This window comes from Sarcophilus harrisii, chromosome 6 (genome assembly GCF_902635505.1).
Source record: "Sarcophilus harrisii chromosome 6, mSarHar1.11, whole genome shotgun sequence".
NCBI classification, from domain to species: Eukaryota; Metazoa; Chordata; class Mammalia; order Dasyuromorphia; family Dasyuridae; genus Sarcophilus; species Sarcophilus harrisii.
Genome location: NC_045431.1, coordinates 244462587 through 244484413, shown reverse-complemented (window position 1 = coordinate 244484413; position 21827 = coordinate 244462587). Strand labels below are relative to the sequence as shown.

The following is a 21827-nucleotide window of genomic DNA, read 5'->3' as shown; positions in this document are numbered from 1 at the left end:
ACGAGAAGGTTCATTCCAGGAATGGGCCGGAGACAGAGGTGACAGGACGTGGGGGGAGGGAGACCAGTCTGGGTCCAACAGTGGACAAAGGAGTCTGGGAAGGTAGACTGCAGCAGCACAACCTGCGGTAAAAGAGATTTCTCTGGAGGCCCCCGGGAGCCACAGAGTGTTCTTGAGAGCATCCATGTGATCTCAGGAGTGTGTTAGGGGGTGAGATGATGCACTAGAGTAGGGATGGGCTACAGACTGGGAGGGGAGAAGATATGGAGGAATCTCAACATTTTAGCCCCAAAGTGACATGAGGGTCAGAAATGGGGACTGGGGCAGGGAAGATGAATTCTGGGACTGGAGGGGAAGAGGTCAATGGGGCGGGGGGAGGCCGGCCTTAGAGACCGGGTCAGCCATGGGCCCAAGCGCCCTGAACGCAGACCTCTCACTCACACTGCTGGGACAAACTCCTTCGCCTTCGCCCATTGGAGGATACCCCCCACCTCTCTTCCTGGCGCACCATGTGGCCCCACCCTCTGCAAGCTGCCACCGGCCCCGAGGGCATCCCCCCCTTCCCCCTGCGGTTCTGGCCAGAATCTCGAGGCCTTCCCCACGTAGTCTCGGACTCCTCCCGGGAGCCCGCTCAGCGTCACCATGGAGGCCAGAGGTGCGCCTGAGGAGTTGGCCTGGAGGCAGGGAACTATCACAAGGAGAGTGGGCGCCCCCACCCCCATTCCTGTGTTCCCCGTGCACTGCCTTGTGGTTTGGCCATGGCAGGAGAGCACGGGACCATTCCCTGTGTAGAGGCGACCCTGGGCTGGCCAACACCTAGAGGTGAGGTGCCCGCTCACCTAGTTTAGATTGCGCCAAGCTCCTCATCCTCGGGCAGACCCCCCCCCCAATGCCCCTCGGAAAGCCCCCTCTGGTGCGTCACCAATTGGCAAGGAGCAATTTGTAACCCGAGCTCCTGGAATTCGTTTGGATGACTCTCCCCCAGCACTCGACTCCCTCTGTAATCCTGTGATACACCGCCCCCCCCCCAGTTTGTTGGGGGCCTTCGATGTCATGCTTCTGAGACTGGGTCCCTGCTTCCCCAGACTACCTGGCCAAGGGCTCCTGGACTTGCAAACAACAATAATAATCCCAATGTAACTAACATTTGTGTAGCACTAAGCACAGTAGTGTCTCATTTGAACCTTAGAAGCACTGGGAGCGCAGTGCTATCACAACTCCCATATTCAGTTGGGGAAACTGAGGCACACACCTTACAGTCACCCCACACGGCACTTTGTCTCCTCGGAGGGAGCAGCGCCCGCCGAGTCTGGGCAACCCCCACTCTGCCCCTCAGAATGGAATCCCCAGGACAGCTGCTGCCAAACGTCCGGGTCCCAGAGCAGTGAGAACGCTGCCCACCATCATCCTGCAGGAACCCTTCCGCAGTCTGGCCTGATGTGGCACCAGGGGCACCTCTCTCGTGCCACTTTTTGGAATTGGGGGCTCCCACGGGCTTCTGTGCCTCTTTGTGAGGATCAGAGGAGGAAGAGCCTGAGGAGACTTAGGCCGGCCAGGGAGGCCAAGGGTCTGCTGCCTCGCACCCCCAAGGCCCAGAGATGCTGCCCCCCCCACCTGCTACAAAAAGGGGCAGAGGCAGGAACCTGGGGGGTCCCCCGGCCGTCCCGTACTTGCTGTGGGTAATGGGGGTGGGATGGGCCTTCTCCCCGGGGCTCCTCAGAGGGCCCCCCTCCATACAGAGGTCGGGCCAGCCTGGCTTTATGTACAAAGGCAAACAGCTGCATTTATTAGAAGTCATGGAAATTCATATTTAGCAATTGTACAAAAACTATCAGGGAAACAAAGGCGGGACACCCAGGATTCCATGCACACAAAACCTGAAAGGAAAAGAAGGGAAGCAGTGAGACTCTCAGGCCTTCCCAGGGTCCTCCAGCCTTAAGACTAGGGCGGGGCAGGAGGGCGGCACTACTGGGGAGAAAAGACCACCCCTTATGTATGTGGACCCAAGTCCTCCTAGTCAGGGGTGAGAAAACTCAGGGGGGCTCCCCGGCCCAGCCCCCTCCCTCCCTCCCTGCGGGTGGGGTCGGCTTAAGGCCCAGAATCCAAACCCTTCCATTCTAACATCTGGGGAGCCTGCAGCAGGGCCTTGCTTCCTGTACCATGGGGACTATACCACAGGGGGAACTTGCACTATGGGGAGGGGGGGCCCTTGTACCACAGGGGGAACTTGCACTATGGGGAGGGGGGAACCCTTGTACCACAGGGGGGCCCTGTCTCATGGGGGGAACCTTGCACCACAAGGAGGCGCTATTCCATGGGGGGAACCCTGCACAGTGGGGAAGCCCTTACACCACAGGGAGGCCTATACCATGGGGGGAACTTGCACTATGGGGAGGGGGGGGGGCCCTTGTACCACAGGGGGGCCCTGTCTCATGGGGGGAACCTTGCACCACAAGGAGGCGCTATTCCATGGGGGGAACCCTGCAGAGTGGGGAGGCCCTACACCACAGGGGGGCCTATACCATGGGGGGAACTTGCACTATGGGGAGGGGGAGGGGGCCCTGTCTCATGGGGGGAACCTTGTACCACAAGGGGGCCCTATACCATGGGGGGAACTTGCACTATGGGGAGGGGCGAACCCTTGTACCACAGGGGGACCCTGTATCATGGGGGGAACCTTACACCACAAGGAGGCGCTATTCCATGGGGGGAACCCCGCACAGTGGGGAGACTTGCACCACGGGGGGCCCTGTCCCATGGGAGGGGGGCCTTGCCCCACAGGGAGTGGAGATGGCAGGAGGCTAAGGCAGCCCCCCAGCGCCCCCCAGCGGGGGCTCTCACCTTCAGCCGCTCACACGTAGATGCCGACCCAGAGCAGCAGAAAGAGGACCCCGAAGCCCATGAAGAGAGAGGCCACGAGCGAGATGAGCAGCTCCTTGTAGATGTCCCGCGTGTACTTGGTAGACGTGACCTCGTAGCTGGACCCCACGCTAAGGACAAGACCCAAAGGCTCTCAGCCCCACCCCGGCCCCTCCCCCCCAGGCCCCAGCAAGGATACACGAAGAACCAGGCGGTGAAGAACATGCCGATGGCCAGCAACACGACGGTGAGGTGGGGAAAGACGGCCGGGTTCACCGGGCTGGTGTATCTGCTCATGGCCTCCAGCTCCTGAGGCAGAAGCAGGAGCCCAGAATGAGGCACTGAGTGCAGTCACCTGCACTGATTAAGCTCCTACTGCATGCCGGGCTGGGAGCCTCAGCACCCTGAGCCCTCACCGGGTCAGCAGGCTGTGTGCACTGATTAAGCACCTGCTGCATGCCAGGCTGGGAGCCTCAGCACCCTGAGCCCTCACCAGGTCAGCAGGCTGTGTGCGATGATTAAGCACCTGCTGCATGCCGGGCTGGGAATGATTAAGCCCTCTGCATGCCGGGCTGGGAGCCTGCACCCTGAGCCTCACCGGGTCAGCAGGCGTGTGCACCCTCGGCACCCTGAGCCCTCAGCAGGCCGTGTGCACTGATTAAGCGCCTGCTGCATGCCGGGCTGGGAGCCTCGGCACCCTGAGTCCTCACCGGGTCAGCAGGCCGTGTGCACACTTAAGCGCCTCCTGCATGCGCGCTGGGGGACACTAGGAGCCCCCCAAGAGCCTCCCGTGAGGCCTCCCTCCTGCCGCTCGGCCCCTCCCCCAGTGCAAGCACTTCCTAGGAAGAGGTGACCTGTCACACGTCACCAGGTCCCGGGGGTCCTGAGCCCTCCGAGCTCAGACAGTAACAATCGCGTAGCGCCCACAGTTTGCAAAGCCGCGGCCCCGGGAAGCAAGGGCGACGCCTGCCGTCTCCGTCCTACAGAAGGGGAAACTGAGGCTGACAGGGAGGCAGCGGCCGGCGGATGCGGGGGGAGGGGCCGCGCTGTCGAATCTGCCCTCCGCGGCAGAGAGAAGACACACCGCTGCTCTATGACGTCACCCGACGCTGTGGCCCTCGGCTTCCCGGCCTGTAAAACGCGGTCCGCGCCGCCCGCAGGAGGCGGTTGCGCCCTCCAGCCGCGGCTGGGCCGGGGTGTCCGCGCATCCCTCCCCGGGACCCCTCTCACCATTCTGTCGGCAGCCGGGGGTCTCTGCTCGGACTCCAGAACCGGAAAGCCACGTCTGCCCAGCCGGAACGGCCCGCCGGAAGCGGGAGCGGGAGCGGAAGCGGAAGCGACTTCTCGTCGGCTGGGACGTCCGCGCGGAGCGTCATGGGTATTGTAGTCCAGCGGTTCGCCCCTTGAGCGAGGTGTCGCGAGCTTGAACTGCAAGTCCCGGCAAGCCGCGCGCGCAGCAGGCCCACGTGATGGGAGCGCGGGCTTTAGAAGGCGCTCGCTGTCGCTGTCTCGGAGCCGGAGTGGGACGAGAGCGCCCGGCAGCCCCGTAATTTAACGGACCCCCGGTGAGTGGCTGGCGTGCACCGGGGGAAACAGGCCGCGGGAGGAGGATGAGTGGCTCGTGGCCCACCTCCGTCTCTCCCGCGCAGGGAGACGTGCCGGCGGGCCCGAAGCGGCGGCTGCCAGCGAGGCACGGGCAGGGAAGCGCGCAGGCCGGCATTCTGCCCCTGCCGCGCGGCGGGGCCCACCCGGGAGGGGGAGGGGCTGATGAGACACAGACAGAGCGCTTGAGCTCGCTGGGGGCCTTAGGGTGCAGCTGCGGAAGCCACGCCTCTCGCTTGGAGACATTGGGACTGTTTCTGGTGTGGGATCTTCCCGGCCCCGCCCCCCCCCGCCCCCCCCCCCCCCCCCCCCCCCCCCCCCCCCCCCCCCCCCCCCCCCCCCCCCCCCCCCCCGCCCCGCCCCGCCGTCTCAGTCCAGCCCTCGCTCTTGCCTTCTGGGCCCCCGGCTCAGCGCTGCTGCGCGCGCTCTGCGCCTTGTTCCTCCGGGCGGGCGCTGTCAGCCGCGTGGTTGCGGCTTTAAAGAACCGTTAGGGGCTGCAGGGCTTCACCCTCGCGCCCTGACGTCGGCAGGACCCGAGTTCGAATCCGGCCTCAGACACTTTCCAAGTCACCTGACCCCAGTTGCCTCATCCGAAAAAAAAGGAAACAAATGTTTATTTGTCATCAAGGGGGCGGGGTTTTTCTCTCCAGCAGCGCCTGGGAAGGGCTGCCCTGGGAAGGGCTCCCCGGCCTCTTCTAGCCTCACTTTTTTATTTTTTTTATTATAGCTTTTTTTATTTCCAAGGTATATGCCTGGGTGATTTTTCAGCGTTGACAATTGCAAGACCTTTTGTTCCAACTTTTCCCTCCTTCTTCCCACCCCTCCCCCAGATGGCAGGTGGACCAATGCATGTTAAATTTGTTATAGTATAAGTTAAATACAATATAAGTATACATGGCCACACAGTTATTTGCTGCACAAAAAGAATCAGACTCTGAAAGCCCAGTAGCAGCCTCACTTTTTCGGTTGAGTTTGCTCCTTTTAGGCTCAGCACACTGGCCTGAGGGCCTGGGCCTTTTACCTCCTTGTGTTCCGCACACTAAAACTTGATAGGAAACAAAGAAGCCCTTCTTGGCTCCCTGATGTGGGAGGCTGCTGAAGAATGGGCGGGGCCTCGGGTTTGCGCTGGCTCTGCCCATCCTTAGATGTAATCTGAATTTATTAGAACTCAGAAACCTATTTGGTTTTGTTCAGTCGTTTTCAGCCGTGCTTCTGTGCCTCCATTTGGGATTTTCTTAGCAGAGCTACTGAGGGGGTCTGTCCTTTCCTTCTCCAGATCATATGACAGATGAGGAAAGTGAGGCAGGCTGGGTAAAGGGACCTGCCTGGGATCACCCAGCCAGTCAGGACCTGAGGTAGATTTGAACTCGGGTCTTCCTGGCTCCATGCCCCAGACTGCCAGCAAGCTGCCCTAGGAGCCTGTGCCGTCACAGAGGCTGCAGCAGCTAGGTCTAGGGAGCGCCAGGGAGAGAGAAGCTGGGGGCGGGGTACTACGTAGCCGCCTACGTCCATGCAAAGGCAGTGAAGCTTCCTGGGGGATCTGAGGGGGCGGCAGCAGGGGCTGGGTCCCTCATAGTAAATGCCCCAGGCCTTTCTGGCCCCCTCTCAGCCCTCCCATGACCTCTGTGTCTCCCGCAGCCCCCGAGCCCCGCCATGGGAATCCACGGCCTGGCCAAGCTGATCGCCGACGTGGCGCCCAGCGCCATCCGGGAGAACGACATCAAGAGCTACTTTGGGCGCAAGGTGGCCATCGACGCCTCCATGAGCATCTACCAGTTCCTGATCGCGGTCCGGCAAGGGGGGGACGTGCTGCAGAACGAGGAGGGCGAGGCCACGAGCCACCTGATGGGCATGTTCTACCGCACCATCCGCATGGTGGAGAACGGCATCAAGCCCGTGTACGTCTTTGACGGCAAGCCGCCGCAACTCAAGTCGGGCGAGCTGGCCAAGCGTGGCGAGCGGCGCGCCGAGGCCGAGAAGCAGCTGCAGCAAGCGCAGGAGGCGGGGGCCGAGGAGGAGGCGGAGAAGTTCGCCAAGCGGCTGGTGAAGGTCACCAAGCAGCACAACGAGGAGTGCAAGCGGCTGCTGCGCCTCATGGGCATCCCCTACCTGGAGGCGCCCAGCGAGGCCGAGGCCAGCTGCGCCGCCCTGGTGAAGGCCGGCAAGGTCTATGCGGCTGCCACCGAGGACATGGACTGCCTGACCTTCGGCAGCCCCGTGCTGATGCGGCACCTGACCGCCAGCGAGGCCAAGAAGCTGCCCATCCAGGAGTTCCACCTGAGCCGCGTGCTGCAGGGGCTGGGGCTCACTCAGGAGCAGTTCGTGGACCTGTGCATCCTGCTGGGCAGCGACTACTGTGAGAGCATCCGCGGCATCGGGCCCAAGCGTGCCATGGACCTCATCCAGCAGCACAAGAGCATTGAGGAGATCTTGCGGCGGCTGGACCCCAAGAAGTACCCCGTGCCCGACAACTGGCTGCACAAGGAGGCCCAGCGCCTCTTCCTGGAGCCCGAGGTGCTGGACGCCGAGGCCGTGGAGCTCAAGTGGAGCGAGCCCGACGAGGAGGGCCTGGTCGAGTTCATGTGTGGCGAGAAGCAGTTTAACGAGGATCGGGTCCGCAATGCGGTCAAGCGGCTGAGCAAGAGCCGCCAGGGCAGCACCCAGGGACGCCTGGACGACTTCTTCAAGGTCACCGGCTGCCTCACGTCGGCCAAGCGCAAGGAGCCCGAGCCCAAGGGGGCCGCCAAGAAGAAGGCGAAGTCGGCCGGGCCGGGCAAGGCCAGGAGGGGAAAATAAAGCCTGCCCTTCCCCCTCCGTGGGCGGCGCCAGAACAGTGCCTTTGGGGTCTTCTCTGTTGGGGCTGGGGGCGTGCACTGGCTCGGATTTGAGAGTGTCCTCGCCCCCATAAGCCTGGGACGAGGCCAAAGCTGCCCTGTTTTGTCCCGTTCTTCTGGGCCCAGAATCCCAGACCTGATCCTCAGGACCAGATCCTTATTTTCATGGTTTGAGCTTAGGAAAAGTGAATAAAATTGTTAGATGCTCCACAGGAAGTCTGGGCCATTCCTGCAGCAGGGGCTGGGATGGGGCCTCCGAGGGATGCAGGGAGTGGCCACGAGGTGGCGCCCTCCCCCCAGAAATAGCCCCAGCGGCCTGGGCTCCCTGGTCCATCTGGGCTGCCCACAGCACGGCGAGGGCTCTTGCGGGTTCGGTTATTTTCCAGCCCCACTTTGACCCAGAATTCAGAAACCCGTCGTCCCGTGTTTTTTATCCTTAATCCAAGATGGGAGCAGAAGCCCCGATTCCCGTCCTTGCTCCGAGGGGGGACGAAATCTCGCCCTCTCCCCTCTATATAAAGCCCGGGTTTGTCCTGGGAGAAAGCTGACCAGCCACGCCAGCCCCTTGGCCCCCGGGCGTTGCAGCGGGTTGGGAAGGGGGTCTCGGCCGTGTGGGCGTGGACATGGCACTTTGGGCACAGAGCTAAGGCAGCTTGCTGCTTGCCCAGTGAGGCTCGGGGAGGGCAGCGATTCCAGGCCATGGCGCTGGTGGGGGTGCTTGGGAGACCTCAGGAAATGGCACCGGCCGGTGGAGGCTGGCAGAGAGGCCCGCTGGGAAGGATTAGCGTGAGCCTCCTGTGGGAGAGGTTTGGCAGAGGCCAATGAGCCCCCAGCAGGTGAGGTGCGCATTTAGGGCAACAAGTGAGCGCTTAAAGCCGGCAGAAGCCCCCGAGGGCGAGCCAGAGGTCTCTGACAGGGGTTCCTGGGCACTCATTTTGGTAGTTAAGGGGGCCCTTTTGTGCCTCAGGTGGGGACCTTGTTCTCTTCTTCCCAAGCCTTCCTTGGGCCCAGTGGGGGAGTCAGTGCTGGCCTTTTGTAGTGTCTGATGAATGAAAAGAGTGGGTCTGGTTCTAACCGAGGTGAGTGGACCTCTGGGCTGGGAGGGGCCCAGGAGCCTTGTGCATTCCAAGCAGCATTAGGCTTAGAAAGGATAAAGAGGCCAGCCTGGGAAAGCTTCAAAGCCAACCCCACATGAATGGGCGCAAGGAAGCCCTCGAAGGTCAGGCACTGATGGGGGAAGGGAGGCCGAGGAGTGGAGAGGAGCCAGAGGTCAGCTCACTCCCCACCCCGGGGCCCATCGCCCATGGCCACCCCCTCAAAGGATCCCAGATGGCAGGAAGAACTTGATCACAGAACTCTGACCAAAAAGACATTCGTTTTATTCCTTGGCATTACTTTAGTCTTGGTTTTTTTACAGCCACAGAGCAGGCCTGGAGCCAGGCCCAGCAGGAGCCTCTGCCTGCTACCCGGTGGGATTTGGGAAGATGGGGAGACTGAACAGCAAAGGGATCCTTTGTTATGGGGAAGAGGGAGGGCCACCACAAGATGCCTTGCAGATTTAGGGGGCCTCAGGCTGGCCGAAACTCCCTAAGAGTCACGTCCCCTTTCTCCATTTAGAATGAATGGTAGCACCAAAACCTGGGGGCAGAGGATGGTGGGAAAGGAGTACTCGGCCCTGGGGGTCCTGGAATGAGTTGGAAAACTGGAGAGAGTGGGTTGTGGACTGGAACAGGAGAGGACCAGCCAGGGAGCTCTCTGGCAGGCCCAGTTCAAGGACAGCCAATTAAAAAATACATATACATGTGACCTCATGAATTTACTCTTTTGGGGTCCAACCAATCAACAAGCACTCATTAGGCACTTAATGTATACCCACTTCACCTCTGCCTGATTATCGAGGCTTTGCCCTGGCTCCTCGCCCTGGGGTCCTGCAGCCCACTTAACACTTCTCCCCGTGAAGGGAACCAGTTCTGTCCTCCTCTATAAGCTGCTGGGTGATCAAGAGAAGGGGTGGGGATCACGGCCAGCACATTGTTATGCCCCAGAGGAAGCTGGGGGCAGGCCGTGTCCGAGTCTGGAGGCAGTATAAGGCATAAGGCACCACTCGGAAAGGATGAGCACATGGGGCTCCATCAGCCTCAGAAAAGGGCATTAATCCTGTGGCCACAAGCTTACAGTCTCCACAGGCTCCTCCCACCACTGGTGCTGGCTGGCAGCGTTCTGCCACTCAGCTTGGGGAGGAACTTTGGGAGCCCCGTTGGTTGACAGAAGGGAAGGAAAGGCCTGGGTCCCTAATACAGAGAGCTGGAACTCCTGGAGATGGGAAAAGGGATGCGGGCAGCGGGAGGGTTTCCAGCCCTAACATTGGGCAGACTGGCCCTGGCCTTCCCGCTGAGCGCCCCGACGGCCTGAGACTTAAACCCTCCCTGCAGATATGGCCCCTTCTGTCCCTAGAACAACATGGAGGGGCCCAGTGGCCTTAGAGCATGCCCTCAAGCAAGAGGGGGTGAGCAGAGAATTCTGGATCTGAAGGATGCATTCCCCAGTTGGTCTTGGACATCTCCACCTCCCCCGGCGCCCACTGCCACTCTCTGGGCCAACCTTAGTAGGATGAGGAAAGGGGGGAGGAGAGGGCCAGGAAAGCAACTGCCAGACCCATTACTGCAAAGGATGGGCTGGGCCCGGCCTTCCCCCTCCAATTTGGGGCGAGCCAGGTGCGGAGCCCCAAGTGGTTAAGTTTTGTGGCCAAATCTCTCTTGACTTTCTGAGTCCCAGAAGCTCCTGTTTCCTGGTCCTCGGCTCATTCCCTGCCAGGCCAGGAAGAAGGGGCCGGCAAGGGCTGCCCCCCAATGACTTCTCCCCGCTGTCGTGCCATGACTCCCCTTCTGGCCCCCAATCCATGACCTCGGCAGAGCGAGAGTGGGGGGCTCAGCTGTTCCCTCCCCCATCTTCCCAGCTCCCATGGAAACTAAAACTGAAGTGGCGTAGTCCCTTCTTCCCCTGCTTCTGGCACCAAGATCTCTTCCCGTATGGGACGCAGCTCTATTTTTGAAGATAGGCATCCAGCCAGAGCTGCCCGGACTCCTTCAGTGAGCTGTGGGGACAGAGGAAGGATGAACCCCCCCGAGTGCCCCGGAAAGGGGTCACACTAGGGGCTGTAACTGGGTGCTCTGGAAGGTCCGATTCCAAGAGAAGGAGTTCTGGGGAAGCAGCGTCTGCCGGACTGGGGGCCAGCCCTGGCAGGGAGAGGGGAGCCCCCAAGCAGGGGCCGGGGTGTGGACCACAAGCCTCCCTTCTCTCCGGGCCTGAGAACGCGAGCTCCCCTCGGGGGTCTGGCACTTGTGGGCTAGCCTGTGCACTGCCCCGGCAGAGGCCCTCCCCCTGCCAAAGCCCCCCCCCCAAAGCCCCTGTACTCACTGGACGATGTCGGCAAAGGCGGAGAGCAGGGGCTTAGACTGGTATTTGATGCCATGTTTAGCGCACAGGGACCTCACCAAGGGGGCCACTTTGCGGTAGTTGTGCCGAGGCATAGTGGGGAAAAGACTGGAGGAGGCAAGGGGGGCCCTTCAGGCTCCGAGGCTGCCCGGGGCTCAGCGTGCCCACCGGCAAATACGGGTGGGGGGGGCTGCTTGTTCCTCAGCTCCCGTTCTGCTGGGCAGCCCCTTTGCCTGCTCCCCCACCCCCACCCCGGCCACAGCCCCCCAGGACCCAGACTTACTGATGCTCAATCTGGAAGTTGAGGTGGCCACTGAACCAGTCATTGAAGAAAGACTCATGCACGTTACACGTGGCCTGCAGCTGGGGAAGAAAGCGCAGGGCTCTGAGGCCCCCCGCCGAGCAGCACGCCTCACCCGGCCCCCAGGCCCCCGGCCCCACCGCCCGGAGATACCTGAGTGGACACCCAGTCCACATTGTGGTCGTGATCTATGTGCATGGGGATGTGGTTCATCTGCGTCACCCACACAAACCAGTTGCTCTCCAGGAACCTACGCCCGGTGTGGACAGAGGGCAGGAGGATGAGCTCCCCCACCCACCCACCCAGCCCCTGAGCCCCCAGGCCCTCCCTGCCCACCCGCCCCACCTGCTACCTGACAATGAAGAAGAGACCCAGGAAGCCTTTCAGGCCCAGCAGGGGAATGTAGGTGAAGGAGATCCGCAGGTAGAAGCTGAGCATCCAGGCCAAGTCCTGAGCCAGGCGGGAGGAGGCGGCCAGAGGCCGGATCAGCCAGAGGCCTGTGCCCACCCCCCTCGCCCACCCCACGGTGCTCTGTCCCCGACTCTGACTGCGTCTGTCGTCTCTGTCTCTGTCTCTGTTTTTATCTTTGTCTCTCTGTCTCTATTTCTCGCTATCTCTATGTCTCTGTCTCTTGCTATTTCTCTCTCTGTTTCTGTCTCTTTATCTCTCTCCATGTCTCTCCATCTCTGCGACGCTGTGTCTGTCTCTTGCCTGTTTCTGTTTCTCTCAGTCTGTGTCTCTTTATTTCTCTGTCTCTCTCTATCTCTCTGTCTCTGTGTGTCTTTGTGTGTCTCTCTCTTTCTGTCTCCGTCTCTGTGTGTCTCTGTGTCTCTCTGTCTCTGTGCCCCTTGCACGTGTTTAACCACAGGCCGCACAGGCATCTCCAAGGCCTCCCAGAGCCGCTTGTCCCCGACTGCCCCGAGTGCTTCCGGTCCATGGGAGGCCAGGACGAGCCCACCACCATGTCTGAATTTCACAAGACAAGGCTCGGGGGGGCTCCCATGGGTTTCCCCCTCCCCCTCCCTCAGCCCAGGACACTCACCACCCACTTCTTGCGCTGGATCACGAAGAAGAAGATGTACCACTGGAAGTAGGCGGGCAGCAAGGCCGGGGGCCCAACTGCAAAGACACAAGCGTGAGCGGCCGGGGCGACCAGCACCCAAGGGAGGAGAGCTCCCCCCAGGAGGGCTGGACCCTGCCCCAGATTGTCTCAAAGCAAACTAGGTTCCCCCTAAGGCTTCTCCATCCTCTTGTAGCTCTTAAAGGGGCGCCGAGTGTGTGCAGAACAAGAACTGCAGGATCGAGGGGGGCAAAAGGGCCCCTCCTTGGCCCAGCCCCTCAAGGCTGCTTCTGGCCCAGCCTTCGCCTCTCCAGCCCACATCCAGAGGGAGGCCCCCCTCCAGAAGCTGCCCCAGGGCCTGCACCTCCAACGCTCCCGGGCACTGGCCCAGGGCTGCCCGGGGGAGAAGAGGAGGAAAGGGGGCCTTCATTGCCCCCCCACTGGCCCTGGGGCCCCTCCTGCCTCAGGGCACCAGCCAGGACGTGCCCCCGACACTCACTCAGGAAGAAGTACTTGTGCTGGTGGTTGTAGGGCATGTATTTCTTCTTTTGCTTCCCCAGCTGGAAAGAGGAGGGGGTGGAGTCAAGAGGGGCACCAGAAGGGGCCAGAGCCCCCCACCCTGCCAGCTTGGGCCTGAGGCCCAGCTCCTGGCACCGGGTCGGCAGGTGCCCTTCCTTTCTCAGACCAAGGCCCGGGTGCCCGGGGTCGCTGGGAGGTCGCCCCCAGGACCCCTCCCCACGTGGGAGCCACAGAGCACCTGGGGCAGAGGTCATCACACCCAGAACCCCTGGCTGCAGCAGCGTGCCCACCTCGGCCCCCGGGCGCCCACCTTTGTGCCAGGAGAGGGAGGAACTGTCCTGAGCCCTGCCGGCTCTTAAGGAAGGGGCTGTGAAGGGATGGGGGCCGCTGAGCCCCCCCCCCCCCCCCCCCCCCGTGTTCTCCAAGCATAAGGTGCACATGGGGGATTTCTCTGGGTCCTGACCTGGGAGAGCCTCCCCAGGAGGGCAGGGCAGAGGCCAGGCCTCTCTCCACAGGGCCTCGGGCTCCTCAAGGGGCAGTGGGCCCAGGGCCGGCCCCCCATCCTGCCCTCCAGCTGGACTGCTCGGGCTGCCCGTTCTCCCACCCCTGCCAAGCCACAACCCGCCTCTGGGCCACAGTCAGAGCTTCCAGCCTCCGGAGCCTTCCCAGCTTGCTGGGGCCCATCCCAAGAGGGCACTGAGGGGAGCCTGGCCTGAGGAGCTGGGAAGGAACTCAGCGTGTCAGGTCCTGGCACGGGGAGGGCTCAAGAAGTATGTGACCCTCCTCGAGCCTCAGGGTCCCCATCTGCAGAATGGCCACGGGCAGGACCCCTGCTCACCTCCACTGACAAGACCTTCCCCAAGGCAAAGAAGAAGGGGTGCATGTTGATGTCTGGGTCCTTCCGGAAACAGTTGGGTTTGGCATGATGCTGGAAGTGCAGGTGGTTCCACCAGCTGGCAGGGGCGCCCTGGGCACGAGAGGCGCAGGCTGAGGCCGTGGGGCAGTGCCCGGGCCCTGATTCCCTCGGCCCCCTGGCCCCAGCCCCAGCTCCCTTGCCCCCTGGCTCAGAGCCCCTCGGGTCCCCGGTCCCTACGCAGCAGCCCCCAAACCTTCAGGTGGCCGATCACGAAATGGTGGAGTAGGTGATTCCACTTGGACGTGCGGCAGACTGAGAGGTGTCCGAAATCATGCTGGAGCCACCCCGCCTGGGCCTAGGAGAGGGCAGAGCGGAGGTGGGCCCCCAGCCAGTGCCTCCCGAGGGCTCCCCCGGCCCCCGCCTCCACCCCACAAACCCGCAGCGCAGGCCGGGAGCACCAGCAGGAAGCCTTGGGCCCTTCCAGGCTCTTCCTGGCAGTGCCAGCCCTTGGAGCCTCCGTGCCCCCTCTTAAAATGAAAGCCCCGCGCTCACTGGGCCCTTGCCTCCAGCTGGATGCCCCACAACCTCTCTGGCTCAGGAGCCCCCCCCCAAATCTCCCCCCTTCTGACCCCCGGCCCCTCCCTGAGTGGATCTCTGTGACCCTCCCCCCCTCCCCCCCCCGCAGGCGCATCCTCGGACCCAGGACAAGGGCAGTCTGTGTGTCTTCCCCTGGCCGCCCCGCCCCGAGCTCAGGCTCACTCGGCCCTAAGCTCAGCCGTAACAAACCGAGTCTCCCCTTGGCACCTCCCACCTGTTAAGAGTTGGGCCCCGCTCCTGTCATTCTTTACGCCCACCCTCACCCTCGCGTCCCCGGCCTCTGCCCACCCGGCCTCCCCTGGAGGAGTCCTGGGGCCTCAGCTGAAGGGCAGCCCCCTCTGGCTGCCGGCTGTGTCCCTCCCTGGGCCCCCATCCCGGGCTGGCTCAGGCAGCCTTCTCTGCCCTTAGAACGGAGGCTTGGGGGACACAGACCAAGCACAGCCGGGACTGTCGGGACTGACTGACGGGCCTCGGCTCCCTCCTGGAACCTGGAACCTGGGCGCCGGCACACGGAGAGGCCGGAGGGGGCTGCACGCATGCAGGGGCACAGGCCAGCGCAGGGCGGGGGGGTCTTTTCTTTCCGGGAGGCAGCATCTACTCTGGAGCGGCCCCGATTCCCGTGGGAACAGGCCCGGGCTTGGCAAGAACACTCACAGGGGCATGGGGAGGGCTCCCAGGGAGCAGCAGGCGTACAAAGAGTGGGGCGCCAAGGGGGGGTGGGCGGTGGGAACCAAGGAAGAGGCTCTGCCGGGCAGCAGGACAATGGATGCAGAGGGATGGCGTGCCGCTCTAAGTGCCCGCCTGCCTCCCTCTCTGACCCGGCCTGACCATCCTGGCACTAACTTTCCAGCCCTGTGGCAGGGGTCCTGACCAGCGAGGACCCAGGGGCTGATTTACCAACCAGGTATGGCTCCAGGCTGCTGGAGCTGGAGGACATGGGTTGCAGTCTGTCCAGCATGTTCCCATTCTAGGACTGAGGAGGGGCTCCGTCCCTGTTCTAAGCCCCCTTCCAGCTCCGATGTCTCTATTCTAAGGCCCCTTCCCGCTCCAACAGCCCCTGTTCTAGCCCCCTCCGACGCCCCCTGTTCTAAGCACCATGTCCCCCCACCCCACCCCCTGGCTCCAACATTCTCCCCAGCCCTACTATTAAGTGCACCGGTTCCAGGATCTCTTTTGGCCCTAGAGGTCTAGTTCTCTGCCTTGAGTTGGGAGCCCCTTTCCTTTCCACGGTTCCCTCCCCCCCCCCGCCCAGGAGAAAGAGCATTTCCCACGGACACGAGGGCGCCCAGGCCGCATTACCTGCACGGTGCTGAGTAGTATGGCGCTGACCAGAAAGGGGAGCAGCGAGGTCCCGAAGATCCAGAGCGTGAGCCACGCGGCCACGTCCAGGAGCAGGATGTGCAGCAGGTAGAGCGCAAAGAAGGTGGGGCTGGCCTTCATGAGCCCCATGCGCTCCACAGTGGCCCTCAGCTCTCGGAACTCGTCCGTCAGCTGCTTCTGCGGGGCAGGAGGTGGGCGGTGCCCTCAGCAACCGGGGGCGGCTGCCAGGGATTGGGACAGGTTCGGGGCCCAACCAGCTCCCCGGCGCCAGGCTCCCTGACGCAAGGGCACTGAGCGCCCGCAGCATGGCTGCTGGGGAGAGGCCAGGGGCCCGGACAGAAACTGGTGGGAAAGGAAGAGGACTGGAGGGCTCTTCAGGGGCCAGCCCAGGACTGGGCACCGGAAGGAGAGAGGGGAACGGAGGCAGGAGGAGGACCACCGTGTAGAGGCTCCCTTCCAGCACAGACAAGGGAGGCTCTTGCTGACCTCAGGGGGACTTTCTGGGATGCTCTGCTTCTGAGCTGCTGGGGGTGCAGGGGAATCTTGGATGCCCTCCCTCATCTACCCCTCCCCCAGCCTTCCAAACAACTCACGTTCTTGTTGGGCTCGAAGCTGGGCTGGTCCGGGGCCAGCTCCCCAATCAGCAGGGAATTCATGTACTTCTGAACCAAGGCTTTGTTGATGTGGAACGCTGTGAAGGGATCCTGGGAAGCCAAGAGAATGGGGACTGAGGAAGCCCGAGCCAGAGGGATCAGCGACCCTCTTCCACCAACCCTCTGACTCTGGGCTCCTTCCACAGAGCCCCTGCCTGGTAGTGACAAGCTTGAGCCCCTCCACGGGGACACGTTGGTCCCCCTAGATATGAGCCCCCAAAGATACACCAAGACCCACAGATATATGTTGGCCCCCACAAATAGACCCCCAAAGACACCCACACCCCACAGATGTGCACCCCCGGTTCAGCTGAGGACACCAAGGCCTAGTAGAGAAAGAGCACAAGGCCAGGAAGGGTCAGTGACTGCACTCTTGATCCTGAGGCTTCAGACTGAGCGGCACTGGCCTGTCTCCCAGAACCCCACTTGGTATTCTAGGCTAGAAGCTCTGACCACCAAACACTTGTTCAGAGGTGCTGATGGAGAAAGAAGGGAGGTCTTCCAGCTTCTCTAAAATGTTAAAAATCTAAGGAACTTTAGGTTCAAACCCAAACAGAAATCCTCTGTTTGGAACCTCTGGGCACCTCGGGAACAAAGATACTCAGAATAAGCAGCTGACAGGCAGGACAGACCAGCCCTGGGTTGGCAGGGCCAAGGAGCCAATGAAGATGCCGCTGACATTGACAGTCTCGGATTGACCAGGGACTTGCCCTCATTCATTCAGAAGGATCTCAAACTTCAGCTCTACCTTGTGCCCAACACCCTTCTGCTCCCCAAATCATCAATGGCTCCTCCCCAACCTTCTGCAAAGACGAATGGCAGGTCCCAGCCTCTCAGGCCCAGCTTCCTCAAAAAGCATTGAATCAACTAGCCCACTGTTAATTTACCTCCTGCTGGGTGAGGTGTCAGGGCTGCAATCACCTCTGTCCTCAGAAAGTTCCCATTCTCCAGGGGACTCACTGGATAAACAGCTGGATAAACTTGGGAGGAGAAAGTATCGACAAGACTGTGTGTGTGTGTGTGTGTGTGTGTGTGTGTGCGTGCACACGCGCACCACAATTGTGTATGAAATGTAACTTACAATAGGAAAATAGGACAGGAAAGGGATAAAAAGGGTGGAAGAGATGATAAGTGAGGGCAGATTAAGGTTGGAAGCAATATAGGCTTGAGGAGAGGCAGGATTTTAAAAGAGAAGGAGGAAGAAAAGGAGAAAAAGGAGGAGGAGGAGGTGGGATGGAGGGAAATACACAGTATTACATGACTGTAAATGTAAATGGGACAAGTTCACTCATAAAATGGAAGGAGACAGTAGAATGGCTTAGAAATCAAAATCCAACAATATATCAAACATTTTTGTTGTTTTTTAAAAATATGTGATTCTTTTAAACATATTTCCCTATTTGTCATGTTGTACAAGAAAAATCCCACTAAAAGGGGAAAAAACCATGAGAAAGAAAACATATAAAAATACTGTTTTGATCCCTATTTAGTCTCCTTAGTTTTCTCCCTGGATATGGATGGCTATTGGAATTGCTTTGAATCACCACACAGCAATGTATTGTTTAAGAAACACACTTTAAACAGAAACACATGCGCTGACTTAAAGGGTCAGAGCATAATCTGATATACTTCTGCTAAAGTTAAAAAAGGCAGTAGTAGAAATAAAAAATAACAAAGAGACCCAATTAAAAGAGATAATCAGGGAAATCACATTTTGTTAAAAGGTTTTAGACAATGAATTAATAACAATTTTTATAGCAAGTTTCTCTCATAAGGTCTCATTTCTCAAATATATAGAGAATTGAGTCAAATTTATTTTTAAAAAGCCTTTTCTCCTTCTTAGTTAATAAATGGTCAGCTAGTTTTCAGAACAAAGCTATCTATAGACATGAAAAATTAAATTAAAGGTAAATTATACTTCTGAGGTTATCACTTCACATCTATTAGTAATGACAAATGTTGCAGTGGATGAGGGGGAAATGGGTTTACTAATGAACTCCTAGTGGATTAATGAACTGGTCCAACCATTCTGGAGAACAATTTGGAACTAAGCCCAAAGGGCTATCAAACTGTATACTTTTCAATGCAGCAATGCAAGAGTTTGGTCTCTATCCCAGAGAGATCAAAGAAAAAGGAAATGGCAGCTTTTTTGTGGCAGCAAAGAATTGGAAAATGAGGGGATGCCTATTAGCTGGGGAATGGCTGAAGAAGTGCTATATAATCGTGATGGAGCGTTTTCTTATTAGAAACAGCGAGGGAGCTGGTTTGGGGGGACGGAGACACATGACAGCACCTATGGGAACTCACACAAAGTGAGGTGAGGAGAACCAGGAGATCCAGTGCACATGGTAACAGCAATACTGTAATGATGATCAACTGGGAAAGTCTTGGTTATTATGATCAATGCAATGCTCCAAGACAATTTCACATAACTCATGAGGTGCAGCTTGGGTGATGTAGCGGACAGAGCAACTTCCCAAGTTCAAATCCAGCCTCAGACAGTACCTGGCTGTATGACAACCTGCATGTCTCACAACTACCTCAGTTTCCTCATCTGTAAAATGAGCAAGAGAAGGAAATGGCAAAGCTCTTCTGTATCTCTGGGTGGGACACAGCTAAACATCATGAAAATTAGTATCCATCTCCAGAGAGAGACCTGATGAACTTTTTTAGAGGGGGGTGGGGTGGGGAATAGAGCCAATACAGAAATGTTTTCACGATTCCACATAGGAAATTGTTATCCTGTTGTTTGACTTCTTGGTGGGTGAGGGAGAGGGTGGGATTTTGGACGTCAAAAGTTAAAAGAGAACGTTCAAAATGATGATGGAAAAACGTTTAACATGATTGCACATGCAAAATCTATAAAGGGCCTATCGCTGTCTCGGGGGAAGGGAAGGAGAAAAACCTGGAACTCAAAATCTTACAAAAGTGAGTGCCGAAATGATGCTGACGTGTAACTGGGGGGAAACGATCAAAAATGTGAATACGTGTTTAAAAAAAAAAGAAAAAGCTGTGACTGGGGCGGTTCAGACCCGGCTGGCTGCATGAGGTGGGGATGAAGGGTGAAAGGAATAAAGGGGGGGGGGGCAGCCGGCCCCCCCAACCCCTCCAGTACGTGCGCCTGCAGGTGCTTAGCAGGGCGGGAGACGCGCTTAGGGTCTAGGCAGGGGAAACTTGGAAGTCCAGGAGCTAGCCAAGGGTAGGCCAGGGCCACCGGGACAAGCAGGGAGCTCCCCATCGCGGAAGGCACCATCCTAGAGAACTCGCGAATTCAAGTCACTACCCTTCTCTGGGGCCCACTTTCTTCCCAAAAGGTCAGTTCCAGGAACTGCTCCCGTCGCCAGAGGGAAACTCGCCACTGTCTCCCCCCTCCTCCCGGGGTCGGGAACCTCTTCTACGTTCCTATTGGTCGGGTGGCGGCAGAGGCGGGACCGAGCTGCGGTGGCACCACCCGTTAAGACCAATCATCTCCCCGCAGTCGGAACAAAGTCACATAACGGAAAGGCCGAAGCCCGGCCGCTGTGCCCCGCCCTTCCCGGTCCTCAGGCTGCGCTGCGCATGCTCCGTCTCCAAGGGCGACCGCCAGGCCCCCCCCACACACACACACCCGGCCGCACGTGCCACAGGGGCGGGGGATGAAGGATACAGGACTTCTTCCTTCCCTCTGGGGCTCTAGCTGGGCAGCCAGAACCGTGGCCGAAGAGGAGGGTCAGGGAGGGGGACTGAGGCCCGCGGCTTCCCCAGCCTGGGTGAAGCCGGGGGGAGAGGGGCTCCGCGCCCCGGAGGTCTCGGGCACACGCCGGCGCTTAATGAGCTCTGCGGGCCAGGCTGGCCTCTCCCAGGCCCGGGGTCGGTGGGGCTGGGGGATGCCGGGCGCCTGCCCCAGAGGCTCCGCCAAGGTGCGGGCCCTCGGAGTCGTGACAGCGGCCGCCCCGGCGCCCCGGCCCCTCAGCTCCGCGCGCCGTCTTTGTGTGCCCCCGGAGACTGGCCCGATGCGGCCCCCGGAGCCGGGATACCCTCCCTCCGGGGGTCCTCGAGCTCCCAGCTGAAGCCCAACGAGTGCGGAAGCCTTCCCTCCGGGGGCAGCTCCGACCGGTCCCGCCAATGCCCTGTTTGCAGCGCTCTTTCCCCTTTGGAAAGCGGGCTTGCACCCCCCGGTTAGGCTTAATCCGAGCCGACGGCCGGACCGTTGTCCCGGCCTCCAGCCCTCCCTCCTCCAGGAGGGGTCCGAGGGCTCCTGACCTTTCCTTGGGAGCTTCCTCCCCACTCGGACGGCACCGTTTCGAATTCTGCCACTCGGACCCAAAGTCACGCAGCCCACTCCCCTCCCTTTCTTCTGGGTGTCCGCTCTGACCGTCCCCCATCTCGGCAGGCTCGGGCTACCGACCCTGCAATTAGGTTTGTGAACTGGAAGCGTCTCCGCTCCCTGCTCCCCCCTCCCCTCCCCTTCCCCCAAGGCCCTTGCATTCCATTTCCTGCCTCTCCAGCGGCGGCCACATCCCCTCCAAGAACGCTCTCCCCGCTCCATCCAGGGTCCCAAACTTCCTGTATCCGGAGGCGGGCACTGTGGCATCAGAGCCCGGGAAGGGCAGAGGCAGCGGCAGCCCCCGCTCCCCGCGCTGCATCCCGGGGGTCCCCTGGCCCGGCCCCCGCTCCCGCGCTGCATCCCGGGGGTCCCCTGGCCCGGCCCCCGCTCCCCATGTTGCATCCCGGCGGTCCCCTGGCCCGGCCCCCGCTCCCGCGCTGCATCCCGGCGGTCCCCTGGCCCGGCCCCCGCTCCCGCGCTGCATCTCGGGGGTCCCCTGGGCCGGCCCCCGCTCCCCATGTTGCATCCCGGCGGTCCCCTGGCCCGGCCCCCGCTCCCGCGCTGAATCCCGGGGCCCGGAGCTCACCGTGGCATCCTGGCCCGCGTAGTGGCCTATGACCCGCGAGCCCCCCGGGTGCCTCCGGCTAAACTCGCTGATGTCGTAGACCTTACGGTCTATCACGAGCCAGCGCTCCTCGCGCCCGGAGCGCTGCGACACTTCGTCCCACGTGAAGAGTCGGGGCGAGGCCCCCGCGGGCGCCGAGTGCGGGGCCATGGTCGCGGCGGGGGGCCAAGGAGCAGGCGGCGGCGGCGCGCGCTGGCGCGGTGCGGGCGCGGAGCGCGCGGAAGCCGTTTTCAGCACCAGCGGCGGCGGACGGCGGCGAAGCTCCGGGCCGGCTCTCCCATTGGCCGAGCCGCGTGGCGCGGGCAGGAGGAGGGAGCCCCCCCGCCCCTCGCGGGCCCGCCCCGCCGCCCCCGCCCCCCAGGGTCTGCGCCGAAGCCCGGCCGGGCCGGCACCGGCTTGCGCGGGAGGAGCTCGCGACGGCGTCTCAAGCCCGGCCTACAGCCAGGGAAACTGATCCTGCGCGTCCGGGCCGAGAGCGTGTGTGGCACGTAGTAGGGCGGCCTGCCTGGGCGTGGGTGGCTGGAGGAGCCTCGCTGGGCCCCGGGGGACGATCAAAGCCCCGCCGCGCCTGCTCTCGAAGACCTTGTCCTCATTGCTTCTGGATGATGAGGCAGTCAGTGGGCAAGCTCTTGGGGAGCGCCTACTGTGCGCCAGGCCCGTTGCTAGGAGCTGCGGAGCGGCCCAACGGGAGAGGGGACGCAGACAAGCACATCCACGCGCTGCTCCGTGCGGGACCCAGACGCTACGGCCGGGGGGGGGCTGGGAGGGGACCCCCCCCCCCCCACGGACGTCCTTCTGGAGGCCGGGCCAGAAGCGGGGCCAGACCCCAGCCCTAACCCTAAACGCCCTCTCGGGCAGCG

General features: G+C 61.0%; 3 protein-coding genes across 3 annotated transcripts; 1 reads left to right on the top strand and 2 right to left on the bottom strand.

Moving 5' to 3' along the window:
* Positions 1-1757: 1757 nt before the first annotated feature.
* On the bottom strand, positions 1758-4172 carry TMEM258 (transmembrane protein 258). Its single transcript, XM_003774555.4, has 4 exons — positions 4090-4172; positions 3059-3168; positions 2842-2978; positions 1758-1877 (listed from the first exon to the last, which is right to left on the bottom strand). The coding sequence occupies exons 1-3, from the start codon at positions 4090-4092 to the stop codon at positions 2852-2854; spliced, it is 240 nt and encodes a 79-aa protein (XP_003774603.1). The 5' UTR covers positions 4093-4172; the 3' UTR covers positions 1758-1877; positions 2842-2851.
* A 130-nt stretch (positions 4173-4302) lies between these two features.
* FEN1 (flap structure-specific endonuclease 1) lies at positions 4303-7505 on the top strand. Its single transcript, XM_031942021.1, has 2 exons — positions 4303-4424; positions 6100-7505. The coding sequence occupies exon 2, from the start codon at positions 6115-6117 to the stop codon at positions 7255-7257; it is 1143 nt and encodes a 380-aa protein (XP_031797881.1). The 5' UTR covers positions 4303-4424; positions 6100-6114; the 3' UTR covers positions 7258-7505.
* A 1146-nt stretch (positions 7506-8651) lies between these two features.
* FADS1 (fatty acid desaturase 1) lies at positions 8652-21191 on the bottom strand. The gene is made up of 12 exons (XM_031942020.1): positions 20929-21191; positions 15977-16087; positions 15363-15560; positions 13720-13821; positions 13449-13577; positions 12591-12651; positions 12074-12150; positions 11384-11481; positions 11185-11281; positions 11014-11093; positions 10713-10838; positions 8652-10389 (listed from the first exon to the last, which is right to left on the bottom strand). The coding sequence occupies exons 1-12, from the start codon at positions 21115-21117 to the stop codon at positions 10338-10340; spliced, it is 1320 nt and encodes a 439-aa protein (XP_031797880.1). The 5' UTR covers positions 21118-21191; the 3' UTR covers positions 8652-10337.
* Positions 21192-21827: the final 636 nt, after the last annotated feature.

Bases quoted from the DNA above. Each gene is read 5' to 3' on its own strand.
- TMEM258 (XM_003774555.4), bottom strand. The intron at 2,979-3,058 runs GTATCCTTGCTG...CGTGGGGTCCAG, and splicing joins TTCACCGCCTGGTTCTTCGT to CTACGAGGTCACGTCTACCA.
- FEN1 (XM_031942021.1), top strand. From the start codon at position 6,115: ATGGGAATCCACGGCCTGGCCAAGCTGATCGCCGACGTGGCGCCCAGC.
- FADS1 (XM_031942020.1), bottom strand. From the start codon at position 21,117: ATGGCCCCGCACTCGGCGCCCGCGGGGGCCTCGCCCCGACTCTTCACG. The intron at 16,088-20,928 runs GTGAGCTCCGGG...TTGGCTTCCCAG, and splicing joins ACGCGGGCCAGGATGCCACG to GATCCCTTCACAGCGTTCCA. The intron at 13,578-13,719 runs GTTTGGGGGCTG...TCTCGTGCCCAG, and splicing joins TCGTGATCGGCCACCTGAAG to GGCGCCCCTGCCAGCTGGTG.